The 23,143-nt window shown below is 37.5% G+C and overlaps 3 protein-coding genes across 9 annotated transcripts in view; 1 reads left to right on the top strand and 2 right to left on the bottom strand.

Moving 5' to 3' along the window:
• Positions 1-634, bottom strand: part of babam1 (BRISC and BRCA1 A complex member 1) — a 12,680-nt gene extending 12,046 nt beyond the window's left edge. The window contains exon 1 of the mRNA XM_062958893.1: positions 486-634. The gene's annotated coding sequence lies outside the window, so the exon portion shown is untranslated. The remainder of the gene's footprint in view (positions 1-485) is intronic.
• Positions 1-19,373, top strand: part of LOC134292961 (DNA-binding protein RFX2-like) — a 32,688-nt gene extending 13,315 nt beyond the window's left edge. Inside the window, exons 1-15 of one of the 7 annotated variants that reach the window (XM_062958884.1) lie at positions 697-840; positions 5,418-5,527; positions 5,823-5,993; positions 6,864-6,932; positions 8,475-8,674; positions 9,475-9,621; positions 9,736-9,806; positions 9,891-10,009; positions 12,699-12,805; positions 12,892-13,034; positions 13,150-13,247; positions 13,501-13,895; positions 16,756-16,885; positions 16,987-17,029; positions 17,186-19,373. In XM_062958884.1, coding sequence (XP_062814954.1) covers positions 5,426-5,527; positions 5,823-5,993; positions 6,864-6,932; positions 8,475-8,674; positions 9,475-9,621; positions 9,736-9,806; positions 9,891-10,009; positions 12,699-12,805; positions 12,892-13,034; positions 13,150-13,247; positions 13,501-13,895; positions 16,756-16,885; positions 16,987-17,029; positions 17,186-17,259 — 1,869 coding nt within the window. In that variant the 5' untranslated portion in view covers positions 697-840; positions 5,418-5,425 and the 3' untranslated portion in view covers positions 17,260-19,373. Of the gene's footprint in view, positions 1-696; positions 871-5,417; positions 5,528-5,822; positions 5,994-6,863; positions 6,933-8,474; positions 8,675-9,474; positions 9,622-9,735; positions 9,807-9,890; positions 10,010-12,698; positions 12,806-12,891; positions 13,035-13,149; positions 13,248-13,500; positions 13,896-16,755; positions 16,886-16,986; positions 17,030-17,185 lie in introns of those variants that run through there. The other 6 variants (XM_062958885.1, XM_062958886.1, XM_062958888.1 and 3 more) reach the window with 6 other exon arrangements.
• A 5-nt stretch (positions 19,374-19,378) lies between these two features.
• Positions 19,379-21,927, bottom strand: prr22 (proline rich 22). Its single transcript, XM_062959866.1, has 2 exons — positions 21,729-21,927; positions 19,379-20,064 (listed from the first exon to the last, which is right to left on the bottom strand). Exons 1-2 carry the CDS (start codon positions 21,925-21,927, stop codon positions 19,418-19,420), a joined length of 846 nt encoding a protein of 281 aa, XP_062815936.1. The 3' UTR covers positions 19,379-19,417.
• Between the last annotated feature and the right edge of the window lie 1,216 nt (positions 21,928-23,143).

The following is a 23,143-nucleotide window of genomic DNA, read 5'->3' as shown; positions in this document are numbered from 1 at the left end:
AATAATATATGATTGATGGGATCTTGCCTCAGACTTTTAGGTGGACCTTAATCACATAACAATAATAATAATAATAATAATATATGATTGATGGGATCTTGCCCCAGACTTTTAGGTGGACATTGATCACATAATAATAATAATAATAATAATATATGATTGATGGGATCTTGCCTCAGACTTTTAGGTGGACATTAATCTAATAATAATAATAATAATAATAATAATAATAATAATAATAATAATATATGATTGATGGGATCTGGCCTCAGACATTTAGGTGGACATTAATCACATAACAATAATAATAATAATAATAATAATATATGATTGATGAGATCTTGCCTCAGACTTTTAGGTGGACATTAATCACATAACAACAACAATAATAATAATAATATATGATTGATGGGATCTTGCCTCAGACTTTTAGGTGGACATTAACCACATAATAATAATAATAATAATAATCCTTTTTTTCTCACCTTCGAGCTGCTGAATAGAGCCTCCTTCCTTTTGCAAACCCAGGCGGAAGTGGGTAGGAGGGAAGGCCTACTTCCGGCGCAAGGCCTTCTGGGGTTTGTAGTTCCTTCGCCACGCCTTCTTTTTAAAAAAATCGGCGCCCGATTGGCTGCTGCGTGAGTTGTCCCCTTTCGTCCCCGCCCCTTTCCCGGCGGGCCAATCAGAGGGTGGAGGAGGCGTGGCGTAGGGCGTGACGTCACCGAGGCGAGGCCTGTTAGCAACAGTTGTCAGGGCGGGCGCCATAGTGACGGTCGCCTTGGAGACGGGAAGGCAGGAACTAAAGCGAGATAGAGAGCGATTGAGAGAGAGGAGGCTGAGGTAAATCTTGCTCCGGATTAAGCGCCCAGTGTGAGTCGATTTAAACCGGATTTAAAACGAAAGGGGGAGGGAGGGAGGGGAGAGTTCCCCTCAGAGTTACTCCGGTTTCGAAAGCGGGTTAAAAAACGTGTGTGTATGTGTGTGTGTGGGGTCTGTGCAAATAAGGAAAGCGGAGTCACTCCGGATTAAAAGGAAGGAGAGTTTTGTTTGTCGATAAGGGGGTTTCTGTATGTAAATAAGGAAAGTGGTGAAATCTATGTAAATATTACTCTAAATACCTGGTGAAATATATGTAAATATTACCTTAAATACCTGGTGAAATATATGTAATTATTACCACAAATATCTGGTGAAATATATGTAAATACCTGGTTAAATATATGTAAATATTACCCTAAATAACTGGTGAAATCTATATAAACGTTACCCTAAATACCTGGTTAAATATATGTAAATATCTAGTTAAATATATGTAAATATTACCCTAAATACCTTGTGAAATATACGTAAATATTACCCTAAATACCTGGTGAAATCTATGTAAACATTGCCCTAAATTGCTGGTTAAACATGTAAATACCTGGTGAAATATATGTAAAGATTACCCTAAATACCTGGTGATATATATATAAATATTACCCTAAATACCTGGTGAAATATATGTAAAGATTACCCTAAATACCTGGTGAAATATATGTAAATATTACCACAAATACCTGGTAAGATATATGTAAATACTACCCTAAATACCTGGTGAAATATATCTAAATATTACCCTAATACCCAGTTAAATGTATCTAAATATTACTATAAATAACTGGTGAAATATATCTAAATATTACCATAAATACTTAGTGAAATATATGTAAATATTACCATAAATACATTGTTAAATATATGTAAACATTACCATAAATACCTGATGAAATATATCTAAATATTACCCTAAATACCTGGTTAAATATATCTAAATATTACCATAAATAACTGGTGAAATATATGTAAATATTACCATAAATACCTGGTGAAATATATGTAGATATTACCATAAATACCTGGTTAAATATATGTAAATATTACCCTAAATACCCAGTTAAATATATGTAAATCTTACCATAAATACCTGGTTAAATATACCTAAATATTACCCAAAATGCCTGGTGAAATATACCTAAATATTAGCCTAAATACCTGGCTAAATATTACCATAAATATCTAATAATAATAATAATAGTAATAATAATAATGATAATGATAATAATAATAGCAAAGCATCGAGAAAGAAAACTTTTGTTGATCTTCTGGCCGGAGGATGGATGGATGGAGACGAGCTGGACCGCATTGTTTACCCGGCAACAAGGGTTGCCCCGGGCGACAGCGCTCCCCTCCCGTTGCCAGGAGCGCCGGTTGCCGGGCAACGGGGCGGATGCTTCCCAAAGCAAACAATGGCAGGCCTTCTTCCCATTTTTTGCTCATTACAACCCTGGAAAACGGGCTCCAGATGCACGCCAGACCCCATTAGACTTTCCTCTTTTAATAAATGCAACCAAAAAAAAAAAAAGCAATTAAGGGTGTGACTTTTTTGTATTGCATGCTTTCTGCTTGGAGACAGACAGACGTAAACAAAGGCGGTTTCCAAGGGAAATCTTGTCTCTTTGCAGCCTGGCTTTGCTTTTTTAATAAAGGCATGGTTCCTTAATTGCTCTCCAACATTCTCATTATGTCTCGGTATTATTTTTGTTCATTTCCTAATTGGTTCCATCCTGAAAACACAGGAAAAGTGGATTAATCTGCCCAAACTTGGTCTCTGCAAGAAAATAGTAAGAATAATAATAATTTCTTCTCTGCCTCTAGGAAATAATAATAGTAATAACAATAATAATAATAATAATATCTTCTCTGCCTCTAGGAAATAATAATAATAATTTCTTCTCTGCCTCTAGGAAATAATAATAATAATAATAATAATAGTAATAATATCTTCTCTGCCTCTAGGAAATAGTAGTAATAATAATAATAATTTATTCTCTGCCTCTAAGAAATAATAATAATAATAATAATAATAATAATAATAATAATAATATCTTCTCTGCCTCTAGGAAATAATAATAATAATAATTTCTTCTCTGCCTCTAGGAAATAATAATAATAATAATAGTAATAATATCTTCTCTGCCTCTAGGAAATAGTAGTAATAATAATAATAATTTATTCTCTGCCTCTAAGAAATAATAATAATAATAATAATAATAATAATAATAATAATAATAATGTGTTACCTGCCTCTATGCAATAATAATAATAGGTAACACATTATTATTATTATTATTATTATTATTATTATTTCTTAGATGCAAGTAACACATTATTATTATTATTATTATTATTATTATTATTATTATTATTATTGCATAGAGGCAGGTAACGCATTATTATTATTATTTATTCACTGTCATACTATGTCTTTTTGTCAATTGTAATAGTATTACCTGCCTCTATGCAATAATAATAATAGGTAACACATTATTATTATTATTATTATTATTATTATTATTATTACTATTACTATTATTATTATTTCTTAGAGGCAGATAACGCATTATTATTATTATTATTATTGCATAGAGGCAGGTAACGCATTATTATTATTATTATTTATTCACTGTCATACTATGTCTTATTGTTGTTACCTGCCTCCATGCATTAATAATAATAATAAGTGTTACCTGCCCCTAAGAAATAATATAAATAGTAATAATAATAATGTGTTACCTGCCTCCATGCATTAATAATACAGTAGAGTCTCACTTATCCAACACTCGCTTATCCAACGTTCTGGAATATCCAACGCATTTTTGGAGTCAATGTTTTCAATATATCGTGATATTTTGGTGCTAAATTCATAAATACAGTAATTACTACATAGCATTACTGCGAATTGAACTACTTTATCTGCCAAATTTGTTGTCTAACATGATGTTTTGGTGCTTCTTTTGTAAAATCATAACCTAATTTGATGTTTCATAGGCTTTTCCTTAATGCCTCCTTATTATCCAACATATTCGCTTATCCAACATTCTGCCAGCCCGTTTATGTTGGATAAGTGAGACTCTACTGTAGTAGTGTTACCTGCCTCTAAGAAATGACAATAGTAATAATAATAATAATAACAATAATAATAATAATACATGTAAGACTAATAATGGATACATAGCCATTTTGAGTCTCCTGCGGGAGAGATAATGTGGGCTATAAATATATAATAATAATAATAATAATAATAATAATAATAATAATAATAATAATAATAATAGACCGCCCTATCTCCCTGAAGGGACTCAGGGCGGTTTCCAACATATGGCAACCTATAATAATAATAATAATAATAATAATAATAATAATAATAATAATAATAATAATAATTGTGCGGTTTTCTGGCATTGTATATTTCTGCCGCTTCTGTGACTGTTCATTTGGGTTTTGATGATTCCGTAGCCCACTTGTCGATGGATGTCCAGAATCAGCCGCATCCACCGCGGTCCTTTTTATCCTGGGCGACGACCGAGCCAGTATAGACTTCGTTTGGGTTTGATTCTCCATAATGCTAATGGGTTAGGTGCTCTTGGTTGTGCTCCTCAGCTGAGGCCTCTCTGGCTTGGTTGGACCTGCCGGTAGTTACACTACCGCCAGCACAGCCCTCAGTCATCATTGGAGCAGCTAAGCCCCCCCACCACGTCAAGGTGGCACCTGCGGGGGGGGGCAAGGTGGCACCTGAGGCCCAGGAGCAAGCCATCAGAACAAATGCAATTAAGGCCAAGATTGAAAAATCAGCTGATGACCCAAAATGCAGACTGTGCAAGGAAACCGACGAAACCATTGATCATATCCTCAGCTGCTGTAAGAAAATCGCACAGACAGACTACAAACAGAGGCATAACTGTGTGGCCCAAATGATCCATTGGAACTTATGCCTCAAGTCCCACCTCCCAGCAGCAAAGAACTGGTGGGATCACAAACCTGCAAAAGTATTGGAAAATGAGCACGCAAAGATACTGTGGGACTTCCGAATCCAGACTGACAAAGTTCTGGAACACAACACACCAGACATCACAGTTGTGGAAAGGAAAAAGGTTTGGATCATTGATGTCGCCATCCCAGGTGACAGTCGCATTGAAGAAAAACAACAGGAAAAACTCAGCCGCTCTCAGGACCTCAAGATTGAACTTCAAAGACTCTGGCAGAAACCAGTGCAGGTGGTCCCGGTGGTGATGGGCACACTGGGTGCTGTGCCAAAAGATCTCAGCCGGCATTTGGAAACAATAGACATTGACAAAATCACCATCTGCCAACTGCAAAAGGCCACCCTACTGGGATCTGCACACATCATCAGAAAATACATCACACAGTCCTAGACACTTGGGAAGTGTTCGACTTGTGGTTTTGTGAAACGAAATCCAGCATATCCATCTTGTTTGCTGTGCCATACAACGACGTTGTGTTGATAATAATAATAATAATAATAATAATAATAATAAAAAATCATAATCAATGCCTTCCTATGAATCGATCCACCCCAGGGAAGAGGATGCAGGCGTCCGAAGGTGTCTCCGGCCGGTCGGCCATTGTCTCCCTGCGGTCATCCTCGGTCCAGGCCCCGGTGGTGCAGCCGGTCCCCGCCTCCCAACAGGTCAATACATGTTTCTATTTATTTGTTGGTTTATTCCGCATGAGAGTGAGAAGCTAGGCCTAGTTGCTTACCTTGATTTCAGTTCAGGCAACGCTGCGTGAGAGTGAGAAGCTAGGCCTGAATTCTTTTGTTTCTGGTTCCTGACAAGCTTTGATTTTGGATTTAATATATCCAAAATTTCAATATTTCTATGTTCCTATCTCCTTCTCTATCTTTCTCTCTTTGTGGTCTGGTCTGGATGACCTTTGGGGTGCCCTTCCCAATATTCCTAGCGTTCCCTCTGCTTTATCTCTAGGTCCATCATCATCATCATCATCGCTTCCCGGTGCAGATCCATTTCCTCGAAGGGGGAGAGGCGGCCCTTTATCCCAATGGGACAATGTCCGTCACCTGTCAATCTACTGCCTTTGCCCCGCCCCCTCAGCATCCTGGCTCCGCCCCCTTCTTCCAGCCCCCTCCTTTGCAGGTGAGACCCAGGTGTGTGTGTGTGATTGGCATATCATCGTCTCTCCGAGATGGGACCCCAAAGACCACCGAGACCAACCCTATAACATATCAATGGGGAAGGAACAATCCAATCCCTCCCGACAGATGGCCATCCCGCCATAGATAGAATAGAGATAGATAGGTAGGTATGAATTTTAATTAATATGATTCAATCTTATTTTGTATGTTAAGGCATTGAATTCATTGCCTTTTTTGAGCCGTACTGAGTCCCCTTAGGGGTAGATAAATAAATATATAAAAATAAATAGGTAAATAAGGTAAATAAATAAAGATAATACTCAAATGTAAATAAATGTATAAATGAGGCGAATAAATAAATGTAATAATAAAGATAATACTCAAATGTAAATAAATGTATAAATGAGGTGAATAAATAAATATAATAATAAAGATAAGAAAACAAATATAAATATATAAAAAGATAGTAAATATAATAAAGATAATAAATAAATATAATTAAATATATAAATAATGAATGATAAAGATAATCAAATATAAATAAATATATAAATATATATAAATATAAAAATATAAATAAAAAGACCATAAATATAATAAATAAATAAATAAATGTAGTAGACTAAATAAATATAAATAAATATATAAATAAGGTAAATAAATAAATAATAAATAAAAATAAATATTTATATATAAATAAGGTAAATAAGAGTTGAGATGCTGTTGGGCCATCCAGTCCCGCCCTGATCAAGTCGAGCGGGAAAAGCACCATTCGATCCCTCCCGACAGATGGCCATCGTGCCCTCTGCTTCATAATAAATAAATCATAATACAACCACAGCATCCTAAAGCTGTCTTTTCTGCTTCCCAGCTGGAGACGGCCACGGAGAGGCTGCAGAAGAGCCCGGGCCCCCGGAAAAACGTCGTTCTGAACAGCCACGTGAGTGTGCCTTGCCGTGGCGTTTTTTACCGAAAATAGATTGCGTCGTTCAGGGAGATGATGTGGGTTCAGTTCAGGCAACACTGCACGAGAGTGAGAAGCTAGGCCTAGTTCCTTACCTTGAGTTTAGTTCAGGCAACACTGCATGAGAGTGAGAAGCTAGGCCTAGTTCCTTACCTTGAGTTTAGTTCAGGCAACACTGCACGAGAGTGAGAAGCTAGGCCTAGTTCCTTACCTTGAGTTTAGTTCAGGCAACACTGCATGAGAGTGAGAAGCTAGGCCTAGTTCCTTACCTTGAGTTTAGTTCAGGCAACACTGCATGAGAGTGAGAAGCTAGGCCTAGTTCCTTACCTTGAGTTTAGTTCAGGCAACACTGCATGAGAGTGAGAAGCTAGGCCTAGTTCCTTACCTTGAGTTTAGTTCAGGCAACACTGCATGAGAGTGAGAAGCTAGGCCTAGTTCCTTACCTTGAGTTTAGTTCAGGCAACACTGCATGAGAGTGAGAAGCTAGGCCTAGTTCCTTACCTTGAGTTTAGTTCAGGCAACACTGCATGAGAGTGAGAAGCTAGGCCTAGTTCCTTACCTTGAGTTTAGTTCAGGCAACACTGCATGAGAGTGAGAAGCTAGGCCTAGTTCCTTACCTTGAGTTTAGTTCAGGCAACACTGCATGAGAGTGAGAAGCTAGGCCTAGTTCCTTACCTTGAGTTTAGTTCAGGCAACACTGCATGAGAGTGAGAAGCTAGGCCTAGTTCCTTACCTTGAGTTTAGTTCAGGCAACACTGCATGAGAGTGAGAAGCTAGGCCTAGTTCCTTACCTTGAGTTTAGTTCAGGCAACACTGCATGAGAGTGAGAAGCTAGGCCTAGTTGCTTACCTTGAGTTTAGTTCAGGCAACACTGCATGAGAGTGAGAAGCTAGGCCTAGTTCCTTACCTTGAGTTTAGTTCAGGCAACACTGCATGAGAGTGAGAAGCTAGGCCTAGTTCCTTACCTTGAGTTTAGTTCAGGCAACACTGCATGAGAGTGAGAAGCTAGGCCTAGTTCCTTACCTTGAGTTTAGTTCAGGCAACACTGCATGAGAGTGAGAAGCTAGGCCTAGTTCCTTACCTTGAGTTTAGTTCAGGCAACACTGCATGAGAGTGAGAAGCTAGGCCTAGTTGCTTACCTTGAGTTTAGTTCAGGCAACACTGCATGAGAGTGAGAAGCTAGGCCTAGTTCCTTACCTTGAGTTTAGTTCAGGCAACACTGCATGAGAGTGAGAAGCTAGGCCTAGTTCCTTACCTTGAGTTTAGTTCAGGCAACACTGCATGAGAGTGAGAAGCTAGGCCTAGTTCCTTACCTTGAGTTTAGTTCAGGCAACACTGCATGAGAGTGAGAAGCTAGGCCTAGTTCCTTACCTTGAGTTTAGTTCAGGCAACGCTGTGTGAGAGTGAGAAGCTAGGCCTAGTTCCTTACCTTGAGTTTAGTTCAGGCAACGCTGTGTGAGAGTGAGAAGCTAGGCCTAGTTGCTTATTTTCAGTTCAGTTCACCAATCCTTTTTGCAGCTGTCGTGGCTGCTGGAGAACTACGAGGCGGCGGAAGGGGTGAGCGTGCCCCGCAGCGCTCTCTACGGACACTACCTGCGCCACTGTCAGGGCCAGCGGGCGCCAACTGCCACCGCCATGGAGCCCCTCAACGCCGCCTCCTTCGGGAAGCTCCTCCGGTCCGTCTTCCTCGGGATCCGCACACGCAGGCTCGGCACACGGTAAGGGCCACGCACGCATAACAATAACAAATAAGGCAAATAAATAAAAATATATAAATAAGGTAAATAAATAAATATACTGAATAATAAATGTCATAAATAAATATAGTGGATAATTAATAAGTATAATAAATAAATTGAATAAATATAATATAGTAAATAAATATAATGAATACTAAATATAATAAATGAATGAATATTAAATATAATAAATATAATGAATAATAAATACCATATAATGAATAAATATAATATAGTAAATAAATATAATGAATAATAAATATAATGAATAAATATAATATAGTAAATAAGTATAATGAATACTAAATATAATAAATAAATAAAATGAATATTAAATATAATAAATATAATGAATAATAAATACCATATAATGAATAAATATAATATAGTAAATAAATATAATGAATAAATATAATATAGTAAATAAAAATAGTGAATAATGAATATAATATAATAAATATAATGAATAAATATAATATAATAAATAAAGATATTGAATAATGAATATAATATAATAAATATAATATAATGAATAAATATAATATAGTAAATAAATATAGTGAATAATGAATATACTATAATAAATAAATATAGTGAATAATAAGTAAAATATAATACATATAATGAATAATAAATATAATAGTAAATAAATATAGTTAATAATGAATATAATATAATAAATAAGTATAGTGAATTATATATATATAACATACATAAATATAAATGAATCAATAATAATAGTAATACGTTATTTATATCCCACCACCATCTTCTTGCAGGGGCAACTCCAAGTACCATTACTACGGCATCCGCCTCAAGCCCGGCTCCCCGCTCAGCCGCCGCCTGGAAGAGGAAGAGGAAGCGGAAGTGGAAGAGGAAGAGGAAACAAAGGAGCCCCAGCAGCAGCAGCACAAGCAGCACCCAAAGTATGTTGTTATTATACAGCATCATTATATCCCATTATTAGTATGATATTAGGATTATTTATATTATTTATATTATTTATATTATTATTATTATTATTATTATTATATTGTTAGGATTATCGCCCAAAAGCCAGACACGGAGGAGGTTGCGGCTTCCCAGAGCCAGCATCACCAGCAGTTCATAGGTGAGAATATTATATTATATTATATTATATTACTTATAGAGCACTTGGTGGCCATGTTAATGAATGCTTGCTTCCTCAATGCAGACGTGACCCGCGTCCTTCCTGAATTCCCGACCCTTGGCCTGGAAGGACTTGCGCTGAGCAACGCGGTGCAGTCGAACGAGGCCAAAACCTTGCAGATCCTCTACCGACGGCACTGCGAGGCCAGTGGGCACCTATCATTATTATTAATATTAATATTATTAATATTAATATATCTGTTTATTATTAATACTATTACTATTATATCAATTATTATTATTGTTAGTAATATTATCATATCAGTTTATTATTACTACTATGACTATTAATGTTACTATTATATCAGTTTATTATTATTATGATGATTAATAGTATTACTATTATCAGTTTATTATTTTTACTATTATTAATGTTGCTATTATATCAGTTTTATTATTATTAGGATTATTATTAATATTATATCAGATTATTATTATTAATAATATATCAGTTTTATTATTATTATTATTATTAATGTTACCATTATATCAGTTTATTATTTTTACTATTATTATGAATGTTGCTATTATATTAATTTTATTATGATTAATATTAATATATCAGTTTATTATTATTATTATTACTGTATATACATATACTTATTATATTTTATTTATTATAATAGAATAACAATATAACTATGTTGGATAAGTGAGACTCTACTGTATATCAGTTTTATTATTATGATTATGATTACTAATGTTACTATTATATCATTTTATTTTTACTATTATTATGAATGTTGCTATTATATCAGTTTATTACTATTAATATTATTATATCAGTTTATTGTTATTAATATTATTATATCAGTTTTGTTATTATTATGATTATTATTAATGTTACTATTATATCATATTATTATTATTATTATATCAGTTTTATTATTATTAATAATATTACTATGATATCAGTTTATTATTTATATTATTATATCAGTTTTATTATTATTAGTATTATCAGTTTTATTATTATGATTATTATTAATGTTACTATTATATCAGTTTATTACTATTAATATTATATCAGTTTAATTATTATTATTATGATTATTATTAATGTTACTATTATATCAGTTTATTATTAATAATATTATTACATCAGTTTTATTATTATTATTATTAATGTTACTATTATATCAGTTTATTACTAATAATATTATTACATCAGTTTTATTATTATTATTATTATTATTAATGTTACTATTATATCAGTTTATTACTAATAATATTATTACATCAGTTTTATTATTATGATGATTATTATTAATGTTACTATTATATCAGTTTATTACTAATAATATTATTACATCAGTTTTATTATTATGATGATTATTATTAATGTTACTATTATATCAGTTTTATTATTATTACTACTACTACTACTATTATAATAGTTTTATCATTATTATTTTAGAGCCTTATTATTAGGGTTCATCATTTTATTTCATTATATGGATACGATCATTGTATATAGCAATAATCTCTCTCTATATAGATATTACTAGCTGTGCCCGGCCACGCGTTGCTGTGGCGAAGTCTGGTGGTATGGGAAATAAAGTATTGAGAAATTGGTGGTAGTTAAGGTCAAGGGTCAAGGTGTGGAGTCCAGATAATCCAGTTAAAGCAGATAATATAAGATTATAAATGGGTTATATAGCTGTGTGGAAGGGCCTTGAGTCTACAATGCCATCTAATCTAGTTAAAATCTGATAATTTGTATTTTATAGGCAGTGTAGAAGAGGCCTAAGTGAGGCCTAACCCTGCCTGTCCCCTGGGTGAGTGGGTTGCTAGGAGACCAAGTGGGCGGAGCTTAGCCTTCTAACTGGCAGCAATTGGATAAAAACAATTATTCCTCTCCCTCTAATTAGGACTTTATTTTTCTTTTCTTTTTGTTGTATCAACCTAGAGGCGTGGATGATGGGTTGTGCTGTCAATTTTCGAGGTTGTGGGGTGTTTAGTTTTTCTGTTTTGTTGGTCGCCAGGATTCCATCACTCTTTTATATATATACAGTAGAGTCTCACTTATCCAACACTCGCTTATCCAACGTTCTGGATTATCCAACGCATTTTTGTAGTCAATGTTTTCAATATATCGTGATATTTTGGTGCTAAATTCATAAATACAGTCATTACTACATAGCATTACTGCGTATTGAACTACTTTTTCTGCCAAATTTGTTGTCTAACATGATGTTTTGGTGCTTCATTTGTAAAATCATAACCTAATTTGATGTTTAATAGGCTTTTCCTTAATCCCTCCTTATCATCCAACATATTCGCTCATCCAACATTCTGCCGGCCCGTTTATGTTGGATAAGTGAGACTACTGTATTATATGTACACTAGCTGTGCCCGGCCACGCGTTGCTGTGGCAAAGTGGTGGTGGTATTGGTTAAAAGTTGTGGAATTTTTATTTGACGTTGTTTGCATTTTTTTTATTAATTTTATTGTAAGTTATCTTTTTATTTATTATATTTTATTATTTTCTTGTATTATTTTTATTTATTTTCTGTTATTATAGTATTTTATTGTATCAATTTTTTTTAGTGTTTTTTATTATTTTTATTGGGTTGCTAGGAGACCAAGTTGGAGGAGCTTAGCCTTCTAACTGGCAGCAATTGTATAAAAGCAATTATTCCTCTCCCTCTCTAATTAGGACTTTATTTTTCTTTTCTTTTTGTTGTATCAACCTAGAGGCATGGATGATGGGTTGTGCTGTCAATTTTCGAGGTTGTGGGGTGTTTAGTTTTTCTGTTTTGTTGGTCGCCAGGATTCCATCACTCTTTTATATATATAGATATCTATATGCTCTTGCCCGTTTCTCTCTCAGGCCAATGTGGAGGTGGTCAAGAGCCTTGAGTTCGCCTACATCGAGACGCTCTGGCATTCTTTTTGGAATTCCGAGGCCCTGTCCAGCGATGACAACAACACCGACAGGTAAACAAATAAATAAGCAAGTAAACAAGTGGGGAGGGGGTCTGCATGTCTCCCTTTTAACGCCTCCTTTGTCCCTTTCTTGCCAGCGTCCGGCTCTTCCTCCCTCGGTCCAGACTGACCGCCCTGTGTGGCCTGAGCCCGGTTGTGTCCTGGATGCAGAGCTGTGACCGGCTCCTCTTCCAGACCCTCCTGGAGACCCTCGTCCCGGACGTCCTGCGACCCGTCCCCGGTGAGGAGGAGGAGGAGGAAGAGGCGGGAAGGAACAAGGGGGTCCGGATGGATGACCTCTAGGATCCCCTGAGCTCGTGGCCTTGGCACATGGCTCTCCATCCTCTTCTTTGCAGGGACGCTGACGCAGTCCATCCGCACCTTCGCCAAGGGCCTCGAGGGGTGGCTGGCCAGCGCCATGACCGGCTTCCCGCAACAAATCCTCCAGGCCAAAGTAAGGCACCGGAAAAAATATTATTATTATTGTAATATATTATTATTATTATTATTATTATTTCTTTTTCTGCATAATGGCAGAAAGAAGGAGGTGGTGGGCTGGATGGCCTTTGGGATTCTATTATTATTATTACGTCTATAATTTTCTGCATAATGGTAGAAAGAATCAGTGGGTGGGCTGGATGGTCTTTGGGAGCCCCTCCAAATCTAGGATTCTATTATGATTATTATGATTATTTTCTTGGGTGCAGCTGGGGTCGGTGAGTGCCTTTGGGCGTGCGCTGCGGCGGCAGACCTCCCTGAACCACTTGGCGCAGGCGGCGCGGGCCGTCCTCCAGAGCCCGTCCCAGACCGGCCAGATGCTGCGCGACCTCAACCGGGTGGACTTTGCGCGCGTGCAGGAGCAGGCCGCCTGGGTCTGCCGGTGGGGCCCCCAGGAGGACGAGGAGGCGGCGGCCGAGGAAGATGCCGGCCTGGTGCGTCGGCTGGAGCGGGGCTTCAAGCGCGCCCTGGGCCGGCAGAGCTCCCTGGAGCAGTGGGCCCAATGGATGGAGAGCGCACTGTCACATGCCCTCCGCCCACACCTGGGCAAACCACGGCTCCCCTCCGCCGCACGGCACTTCCTGCTCCAGTGGTCCTTCTACAGGTAAAACACCACGCCCCCTTTTATGCTAATCCCTCTCAGGCCCCTCCTCCTCCTCAGGGACACACCCCCTTTTATGCAAATGCATCTCTATTCTGTCTTATCCCCTGACACTCTGCAGAGACACACCCTCTTTTATGCAAATGCCTCTCCATTCTCTTCTCCAATGCCCTGGCACTTCTCAGGGACACGCCCCCTTTTATGCAAATGCCTCTCCATTCTCTTCTCCAATGCCCTGGCACTTCTCAGGGACACGCCCCCTTTTATGCAAATCTCTCTATCTCCTCCTCCCATCCCCTGGCACTTCTCAGGGACACGCCCCCTTTTATGCAAATGCCTCTCCATTCTCTTCTCCAATGCCCTGGCACTTCTCAGGGACACACCCCCTTTTATGCAAATGCCTCTCCATTCTCTTCTCCAATGCCCTGGCACTTCTCAGGGACACGCCCCCTTTTATGCAAATGCCTCTCCATTCTCTTCTCCAATGCCCTGGCACTTCTCAGGGACACGCCCCCTTTTATGCAAATGCCTCTCCATTCTCTTCTCCAATGCCCTGGCACTTCTCAGGGACACGCCCTCTTTTATGCAAATGCCTCTCCATTCTCTTCTCCAATGCCCTGGCACTTCTCAGGGACACGCCCCCTTTTATGCAAATGCCTCTCCATTCTCTTCTCCAATGCCCTGGCACTTCTCAGGGACACGCCCCCTTTTATGCAAATGCCTCTCCATTCTCTTCTCCAATGCCCTGGCACTTCTCAGGGACACACCCTCTTTTATGCAAATGCCTCTCCATTCTCTTCTCCAATGCCCTGGCACTTCTCAGGGACACGCCCCCTTTTATGCAAATGCCTCTCCATTCTCTTCTCCAATGCCCTGGCACTTCTCAGGGACACGCCCCCTTTTATGCAAATGTCTCTATCTCCTCCTCCCATCCCCTGGCACTTCTCAGGGACACGCCCCCTTTTATGCAAATGTCTCTATCTCCTCCTCCCATCCCCTGGCACTTCTCAGGGACACGCCCCCTTTTATGCAAATGTCTCTATCTCCTCCTCCCATCCCCTGGCACTTCTCAGGGACACGCCCCCTTTTATGCAAATGTCTCTATCTCCTCCTCCCATCCCCTGGCACTTCTCAGGGACACGCCCCCTTTTATGCAAATGTCTCTATCTCCTCCTCCCATCCCCTGGCACTTCTCAGGGACACGCCCCCTTTTATGCAAATCTCTATCTCCTCCTCCCATCCCCTGGCACTTCTCAGGGACACGCCCCCTTTTATGCAAATGCCTCTCCATTCTCTTCTCCAATGCCCTGGCACTTCTCAGGGACACGCCCCCTTTTATGCAAATCTCTCTATCTCCTCCTCCCATCCCCTGGCACTTCTCAGGGACACGCCCCCTTTTATGCAAATGCCTCTGTTCCTCCTATCCCCAACACTCCTCAAGGACACGCCCCCTTTTATGCAGATCCCTCTATTAACTGTTGACATTATGGTGTTTCATGTTTATTATTGATGCGTTGTTTACATGGACTGTTGTTTACATGATTTTAATATATATATAATTAAATAATTATTATCATTATTACTACAGTAGAGTCTCACTAATCCAAGCTAAACAGGCCAGCAGAAGCTTGGATAAGCGAATATCTTGGATAATAAGGAGGGATTAAGGAAAAGCCTATTAAACATCAAATTAGTTTATGATTTTACAAATGAAGCACCAAAACATCATGTTATACTACAAATTTGACAGAAAAAGTAGTTCAATACGCAGTAATGTTATGTTGTAACTACTGTATTTACGAATTTAGCACCAAAATATCACAATATATTGAAAACATTGACTACATTCCCATTTGTGAGCCACAGCCAGGTCTTCTCCTTATCTGCTTTTCCTTCAATTTTGTCAAGGAACTTTCCATGCCATGTTTTGTTGTGCCAGTTGTCAGCTCTAGTTTGTAGTGTGGTTTTCTTGTACTGGTTTTTTGTCTGCTGTGCTTTGAGGAGTTTCTGATTTGTGACTTCAATCAAGGCAGGTTCTTCACTTTGCTTTCCATCTTCTGCCAGGGCATGTTCTTCTTCTTTGACTGCTTGTTTGACTTGTAAGAGTCCTCTGTCCCCTGATCTCCTAGGCATTAATTATTATTATTATTATTATTATTATTATTATTATTATTATTATTATTATTATATTATATATTATATATTATATTATTATTATTATATATTATTATTATATTATACTAGCTGTGCCCGGCCACGCGTTGCTGTGGCAAAGTGGTGGTGCTATTGGTTAAAAATTGTTGTGTAATTTTTATTTGACGTTATTTGTATTTTTTTTATTAATTTTATTGTAAGTTATCTTTTTATTTATTATATTTTATTATTTTCTTGTATTATTTTTAGCTATTTTCTGTTATTATAGTATTTTCTTGTATTAATTTTTAGTGTTTTTAAATTATTTTTAGTGTTTTTTTATTATTTTTTATTGGGTTGCTAGGAGACCAAGTTGGAGGAGCTTAGCCTTCTAACTGGCAGCAATCGGATAAAAGCAATTATTCCTCTCTCTCTAATTAGGACTTTATTTTTCTTTTCTTTTTGTTGTATCAACCTAGAGGCATGGATGATGGGTTGTGTTGTCAAATTTCGAGGTTGGGGGGCCTGTAGTTTTGTTGTTTTGTGGGTCGCCGTGATGCCATCACTCTTTTATATATAGAGATGTTATATATTATATATTATATTATTATTATTATTATTATTATATACTATATTATATATTATATTATTATTATATACTATTATTATATTATATGTTATATATTATATTATTATTATTATTATTATTATTATTATTATTTCCGGGCAGCTCGATGGTGATCCGTGACCTGACCCTGCGCAGCGCGGCCAGCTTTGGCTCCTTCCACCTCCTCCGCCTCCTCTACGACGAGTACATGTTCTACCTGGTAGAGAACCGCCTGGCCCACCACGCCCACCAGGTCAGCCCAGAATCGCATTGGCCCTTTGCGCTGCTGCGTCACACTCCCGGCTCATGCGATTGGCATGTCCCTGAGACCTGTCAATCTCCCTTCCTTCCCAGGTCGGCGACCTCACCTCCGTGTCTCCGCATCACCTGGAGGAAGGTATTGGCCCGCCTCTTATTCTCACTTAATATATTAGCAACCATTGTTTACTTTGGGGTCGTGCTTGTGGGCGGGGCCATGCAAATGAGGGGGAGGGGCCTGGTTCTATGTGGAAGGGGGTGGGCTTATTGTCCGCCTCCCTCTCCTCCCCTATAGACGCCCCGGAGCCTCCCGTGAAGCGGGAACGCCACGAGGATGATCCGGAACCTTCCTTGTCGCCACTGCTCTAGAACCGGACTCTGCGGGACGGAACCCGGGACCCCTTGCAAGGCAAAACAATCAGGTTCAGAGACCCCACTGTGACCCGGATGAAACCCTTTGCACTCTGACCACAACGCTGCCTTCTTCTTCTTCTTTTTGATTTGCCAAATAAACCGACTTGGTGCAATTGTATTAAGTGCAAGGGAGACTCATTGCAAGGGCAACAAAAACTCCGTGCCATTGCATTAAGTACAAGCATGGCTGTGCAAATTGCATCATGTGCAAAGAAAACTCTGCAATTGCATCGAGTGCAAGGAGAGCTGCAATTGCAACAAAAACTCAGTGCAATTGCATTAAGTGAAACGTAAACACTGCAATTGCATGAAGCACAAGGAAGACTCAGTGCAATTGCATTAAATGCAGGGAAGACTCATTGCAATTGTATTAAGTGCAAGGGAGACTCATTGCAAGTGCAACAAAAACTCAGTGCAATTGCATTAAGTGAAACGTAAACACTGCAATTGCATGAAGCACAAGGAAGACTCAGTGCAATTGCATTAAATGTAGGGAAGACTCATTGCAATTGTATTAAATGCAAGGGAGACTCATTGCAAGTGCAACAAAAACTCAGTACAATTGCATTAAGTACAAGCATGGCTGTGCAAATTGCATCATGTGCAAAGAAAACTCTGCAATTGCATCGAGTGCAAGGAAAGCTGCAATTGCAACAAAAACTCAGTGCAATTGCATTAAGTGAAACGTAAACACTGCAATTGCATGAAGCACAAGGAAGACTCAGTGCAATTGCATTAAATGTAGGGAAGACTCATTGCAATTGTATTAAATGCAAGGGAGACTCATTGCAAGTGCAACAAAAACTCCGTGCAATTGCATTAAGTACAAGCATGGCTGTGCAAATTGCATCATGTGCAAAGAAAACTCTGCAATTGCATCGAGTGCAAGGAGAGCTGCAATTGCAACAAAAACTCAGTGCAATTGCATTAAGTGAAACGTAAACACTGCAATTGCATGAAGCACAAGGAAGACTCAGTGCAATTGCATTAAATGTAGGGAAGACTCATTGCAATTGTATTAAGTGCAAGGGAGACTCATTGCAAGTGCAACAAAAACTCCGTGCAATTGCATTAAGTACAAGCATGGCTGTGCAAATTGCATCATGTGCAAAGAAAACTCTGCAATTGCATCGAGTGCAAGGAAAGCTGCAATTGCAACAAAAACTCAGTGCAATTGCATTAAGTGAAACGTAAACACTGCAATTGCATGAAGCACAAGGAAGACTCAGTGCAATTGCATTAAATGTAGGGAAGACTCATTGCAATTGTATTAAGTGCAAGGGAGACTCATTGCAAGTGCAACAAAAACTCCGTGCAATTGCATTAAGTACAAGCATGGCTGTGCAAATTGCATCATGTGCAAAGAAAACTCTGCAATTGCATCGAGTGCAAGGAAAGCTGCAATTGCAACAAAAACTCAGTGCAATTGCATTAAGTGAAACGTAAACACTGCAATTGCATGAAGCACAAGGAAGACTCAGTGCAATTGCATTATGTGAAACGTAAACTTGGTGCAATTGCATTAAATGCAGGGAAGACTCATTGCAATTGTATTAAGTGCAATGTAAACACGATGCAGTTGCATTAAGTGCAACGTAAACTTTGTAAAATTACATTAAGTGCAACGTAAACTTCTTGCAATTGCATTAAGTACAACATAAAACTCTGTGCAATAGCATTAAGTGCGTTGTAAACTCGGTGCAATTGCAAAAAGAAATATCCCAAAGCCAGCCTTGCAAGGATGACTCTGTGAAATTGCAGTTGTGCAACGTAAACTCTGTGCAATTGTATTCTGCGCAGTGTAAACTTTGCAATGGAATTCGGTGCAACGTAAACTCTGTGCAATGGCATTAAGTGCGTTGTAAACTCCGTGCAATTGCAAAAAGAAATATCCCGAACACAGCCTTGCAATGGAATTCAGTGCAACGTAAACTCGGTGCAATTGTATTCTGTGCAATGTAAACTTTGCAATGGAATTCGTTGCAACGAAAATTCTGTGCAATAGCACCGTGCGCAACGTCAACTCTGTGCAATTGCAAAACAAAATATATTCCCAAAGCGTGATGGTTTGGACCGTTGTTTTTGTGTTTAATGTGTGGGAGGGCGGGCGGGGTCAGGTGGGGGCGTCGTCGTCCTGGGGCGGGGCTTCCGCTTCCTGTTCCTCTTCCTGTGGGGGAGGGGAGGAGGGGAGGGGGAAGAGGAAGTCCAGGGCGGAGGGGGCGGCCTCGGGGACGCTGTAGTCGAAGGAGAGCAGCTCTTCCGGCAGGTGCAGCGAGCGGATGTCGTCCCCCGGGCAGGAAGCGGCCCGCCTCGCTCTGCCCCTCCCGGCGGAAGCGGCCTGGGCCTCGGCGTCGGGCGGCGAGCAGTCGAAAAGCTTCATGGCCACCTCCAGCAGCACCTTGTCCGGCAGGAAGAGCGACGCCTCGCCCTTGCCGCCCTCGTCCTGTGTCACTTTGGGCTCCTCCCCGCCCAGCAGCCCCGCCTCCTCCTCCTCCTCCTCTAGCTCCTCCCACAAGCTAGGCCCCGCCTCCAAGTCGGGCCCCGGGCCCTCGTGGTCGGGAGGAAGGGCCACAGGGGGCGGGGCCTGGGGAGAGGGGCGGGGCTTGGGCTCCAACAGGAAGGCGCTCCTGGGCGGAGCCGAGAGCTTGTAGACGGAGGAGGCGGGCGGAGCAAAAGTGGCAGTTGAGGCGGAGGAGGCGGCCCACTCGATGCGGTAGATGCGCGGGTCGAAGAAGCAGCCGCACGGAGCCATGTGGAAGCCTATGGACAGAGAGGGAACCCCGGAGGTCATCCGGACGGGCTGTGCAATTGCACGAAGCTCAGGAAGACATTGCAATTGCATTATGTGCAACAAAAACTCATTGCTATTGCACAAAGCTCGGGAGGACGTTGCAATTGCAATATGTGCAAGGACGGCTCAGTGCAATTGCGTTAAGCACAATGAAGACTCAGTGCAATGACATTAAGTGTCGAAAGACTCATTGCAATTGCATTACGTGCAACAAAAACTCATTGCAATTGCACAAAGCTCAGGAAGACATTGCAATTGCATTATGTGCAACAAAAACTCATTGCTATTGCACAAAGCTCGGGAAGACATTGCAATTGCATTACGTGCAACAAAAACTCATTGCAATTGCACCAAGCTCAGGAGGACGTTGCGATTGCAATATGTGCAAGGACGGCTCAGTGCAATTGCATTAAGCACAATGAAGACTCAGTGCAATGACATTAAGTGTCGAAAGACTCATTGCAATTCCATTACATGCAACAAAAACTCATTGCAATTGCACAAAGCTCAGGAAGACATTGCAATTGCATTATGTGCAACAAAAGCTCATTGCATTTGCATTAGGTGCAATAAAGACTCAGCACAATTACATTAAGTATCGAAAGACTAATTGCAATTGCATTATGTGCAACAAAATGGTTGTTATTACTTTTAACATCATATTATTATTATTATTATTATTATTATTATTATTATGTTGAATACTGCTATTATTATTATCATATTATTATTATTGTTAATATTATATTATTATTGAATAGAACCCTCCCGACAGATGGCTGTCCCACTCTGGTTGTTATTACTTTTAACATCATATTATTATTATTATTATTATTATTATTATTATTATTATTATTATTATTATGTTGAATACTGCTATTATTATTATCATATTATTATTATTGTTAATATTGTCATCATATTATTATTGAATAGAACCCTCCCGACAGATGGCTGGCCCACTCCGGTTGTTATAACTATTATAATCATATTATTATTATTATTATTATTATTATTATTATTATTATTATTATTATTATTATGTTGAATACTGCTGTTATTATCTTATTATTATTATTAATAATAATATTATCATATTATTATTATCATCATATTATCATCGTATTATTACTGAATAGAACCCTCCCGACAGATGGCTGTCCCACTCTGGTTGTTATTACTATATTATTATTATTATTATTATTATTATTATTATTATTATTATTATTATTATTATTATTATCATATTATTATTATTGAATAGAACCCTCCCGACCGATGGCTGTCCCACTCTGGTTGTTATTACTATATTATTCTTATTATTATTATTATTATTATTATTATTATTATCATATTATTATTATTGAATAGAACCCTCCCGACAGATGGCTTTCCCACTCTGGTTGTTATTACTATATTATTATTATTATTATTATTATTATTATCATCATATTATTATTATTATAGAATAGAACCCTCCCGACAGATGGCCAGCCCGTTCCAGTTGGAAGAGCCCACCGCCCTTGGAGTCAGTATGTTACCAGCCTCATATTATTATGACATTATTATTATTATTATTATTATTATTATTATTTTATGGAATGGAGCCCTCCCGACAGATGGCCAGCCTTACCGACGGAGGCCAGGTTTTCGGGGCGCAGGAGGGCCTCGTGCTGCGGGGAGAAGAAGATCTGGGGGGGCTGCATGGCTTCCCGCTTGTTGCCCCGGCAACACACGGTTCTGTTGCGCCGGTTGCCGGGCAGAAAACTCCGCCCGGTTCCGCCAACACCGGGTTCCGGGTTCTTGCAAGGAGCAACGTCCCCTCCGTCCATTATTAAATAATATTAATATTAATAATGGTTTTGTGATATGAAATCCAGCACATCTATCTTGTTTGCTGTGTCATAAAATAATAATAATAATAATAATATAATAATATTATTCAAATAATATTAATAATAATATAAAATAATATATATATATATATATATATATATATATATATAAAATATAATAATAATAACATATATAAATTTTTATTGTAATAATAAATTTATTATTATTATTATTGCTATTATTATTATGGAGGATACGAGGGAAATACCTCCTACCAATTCAATCATATTGATATTATTAATATTAATATTAATAATGATTTTGTGATATGAAATCCAGCACATCTATCTTGTTTGCTGTGTCATAAAATAATAATAATAATAATAATAATATATTATTCAAATAATATTAATAATAATATAAAATAATATAATATAATAATATTTATATATATGTATATATTATATATATAATATAATAATAATAACATATATAAATTTTTATTGTAATAATAAATTTATTATTATTATTATTGCTATTATTATTATGGAGGATACGAGGGAAATACCTCCTACCAATTCAATCATATTGATATTATTAATATTAATAATGATTTTGTGATATGAAATCCAGCACATCTATCTTGTTTGCTGTGTCATAAAATAATAATAATAATAATAATATAATAATATTATTCAAATAATTTTAATAATAATATAAAATAATATATATATATATATATATATATATATATATATATATATATATATATATTATAATATAATAATAATAACATATATAAATTTTTATTGTAATAATAAATTTATTATTCTTATTGCTATTATTATTATGGAGGATACGAGGGAAATACCTCCTACCAATTCAATCAATTGGATGATAACTAAACAGTTTTATTTATTTTTTTATTATTAGAAATTATAAAATATTTTAAAATTATATTTTATTGTTATTATTGGAAATAACATATTTTTAAAATTATATGTTGTTATTATTGTGATTGGTGGAAATTATAACATATTTTTTAAAAGTATTTTTTATTATTATAATGTTGGAAATTATAATATATATATATATATTATTGGAAATTATACAATATAAAAAATACTATATTTTATGATATATTATTAATATTGTTATTGGAAATGATAAAATATTTTTTAAAATTTGTAATATTTTTATTATTGTTATTGA

The sequence above is a fragment of the Anolis carolinensis genome, unplaced genomic scaffold (assembly GCF_035594765.1).
Source record: "Anolis carolinensis isolate JA03-04 unplaced genomic scaffold, rAnoCar3.1.pri scaffold_7, whole genome shotgun sequence".
Lineage (NCBI taxonomy): Eukaryota > Metazoa > Chordata > Lepidosauria > Squamata > Dactyloidae > Anolis > Anolis carolinensis.
This window is presented reverse-complemented; position numbering and strand designations above follow the sequence as displayed.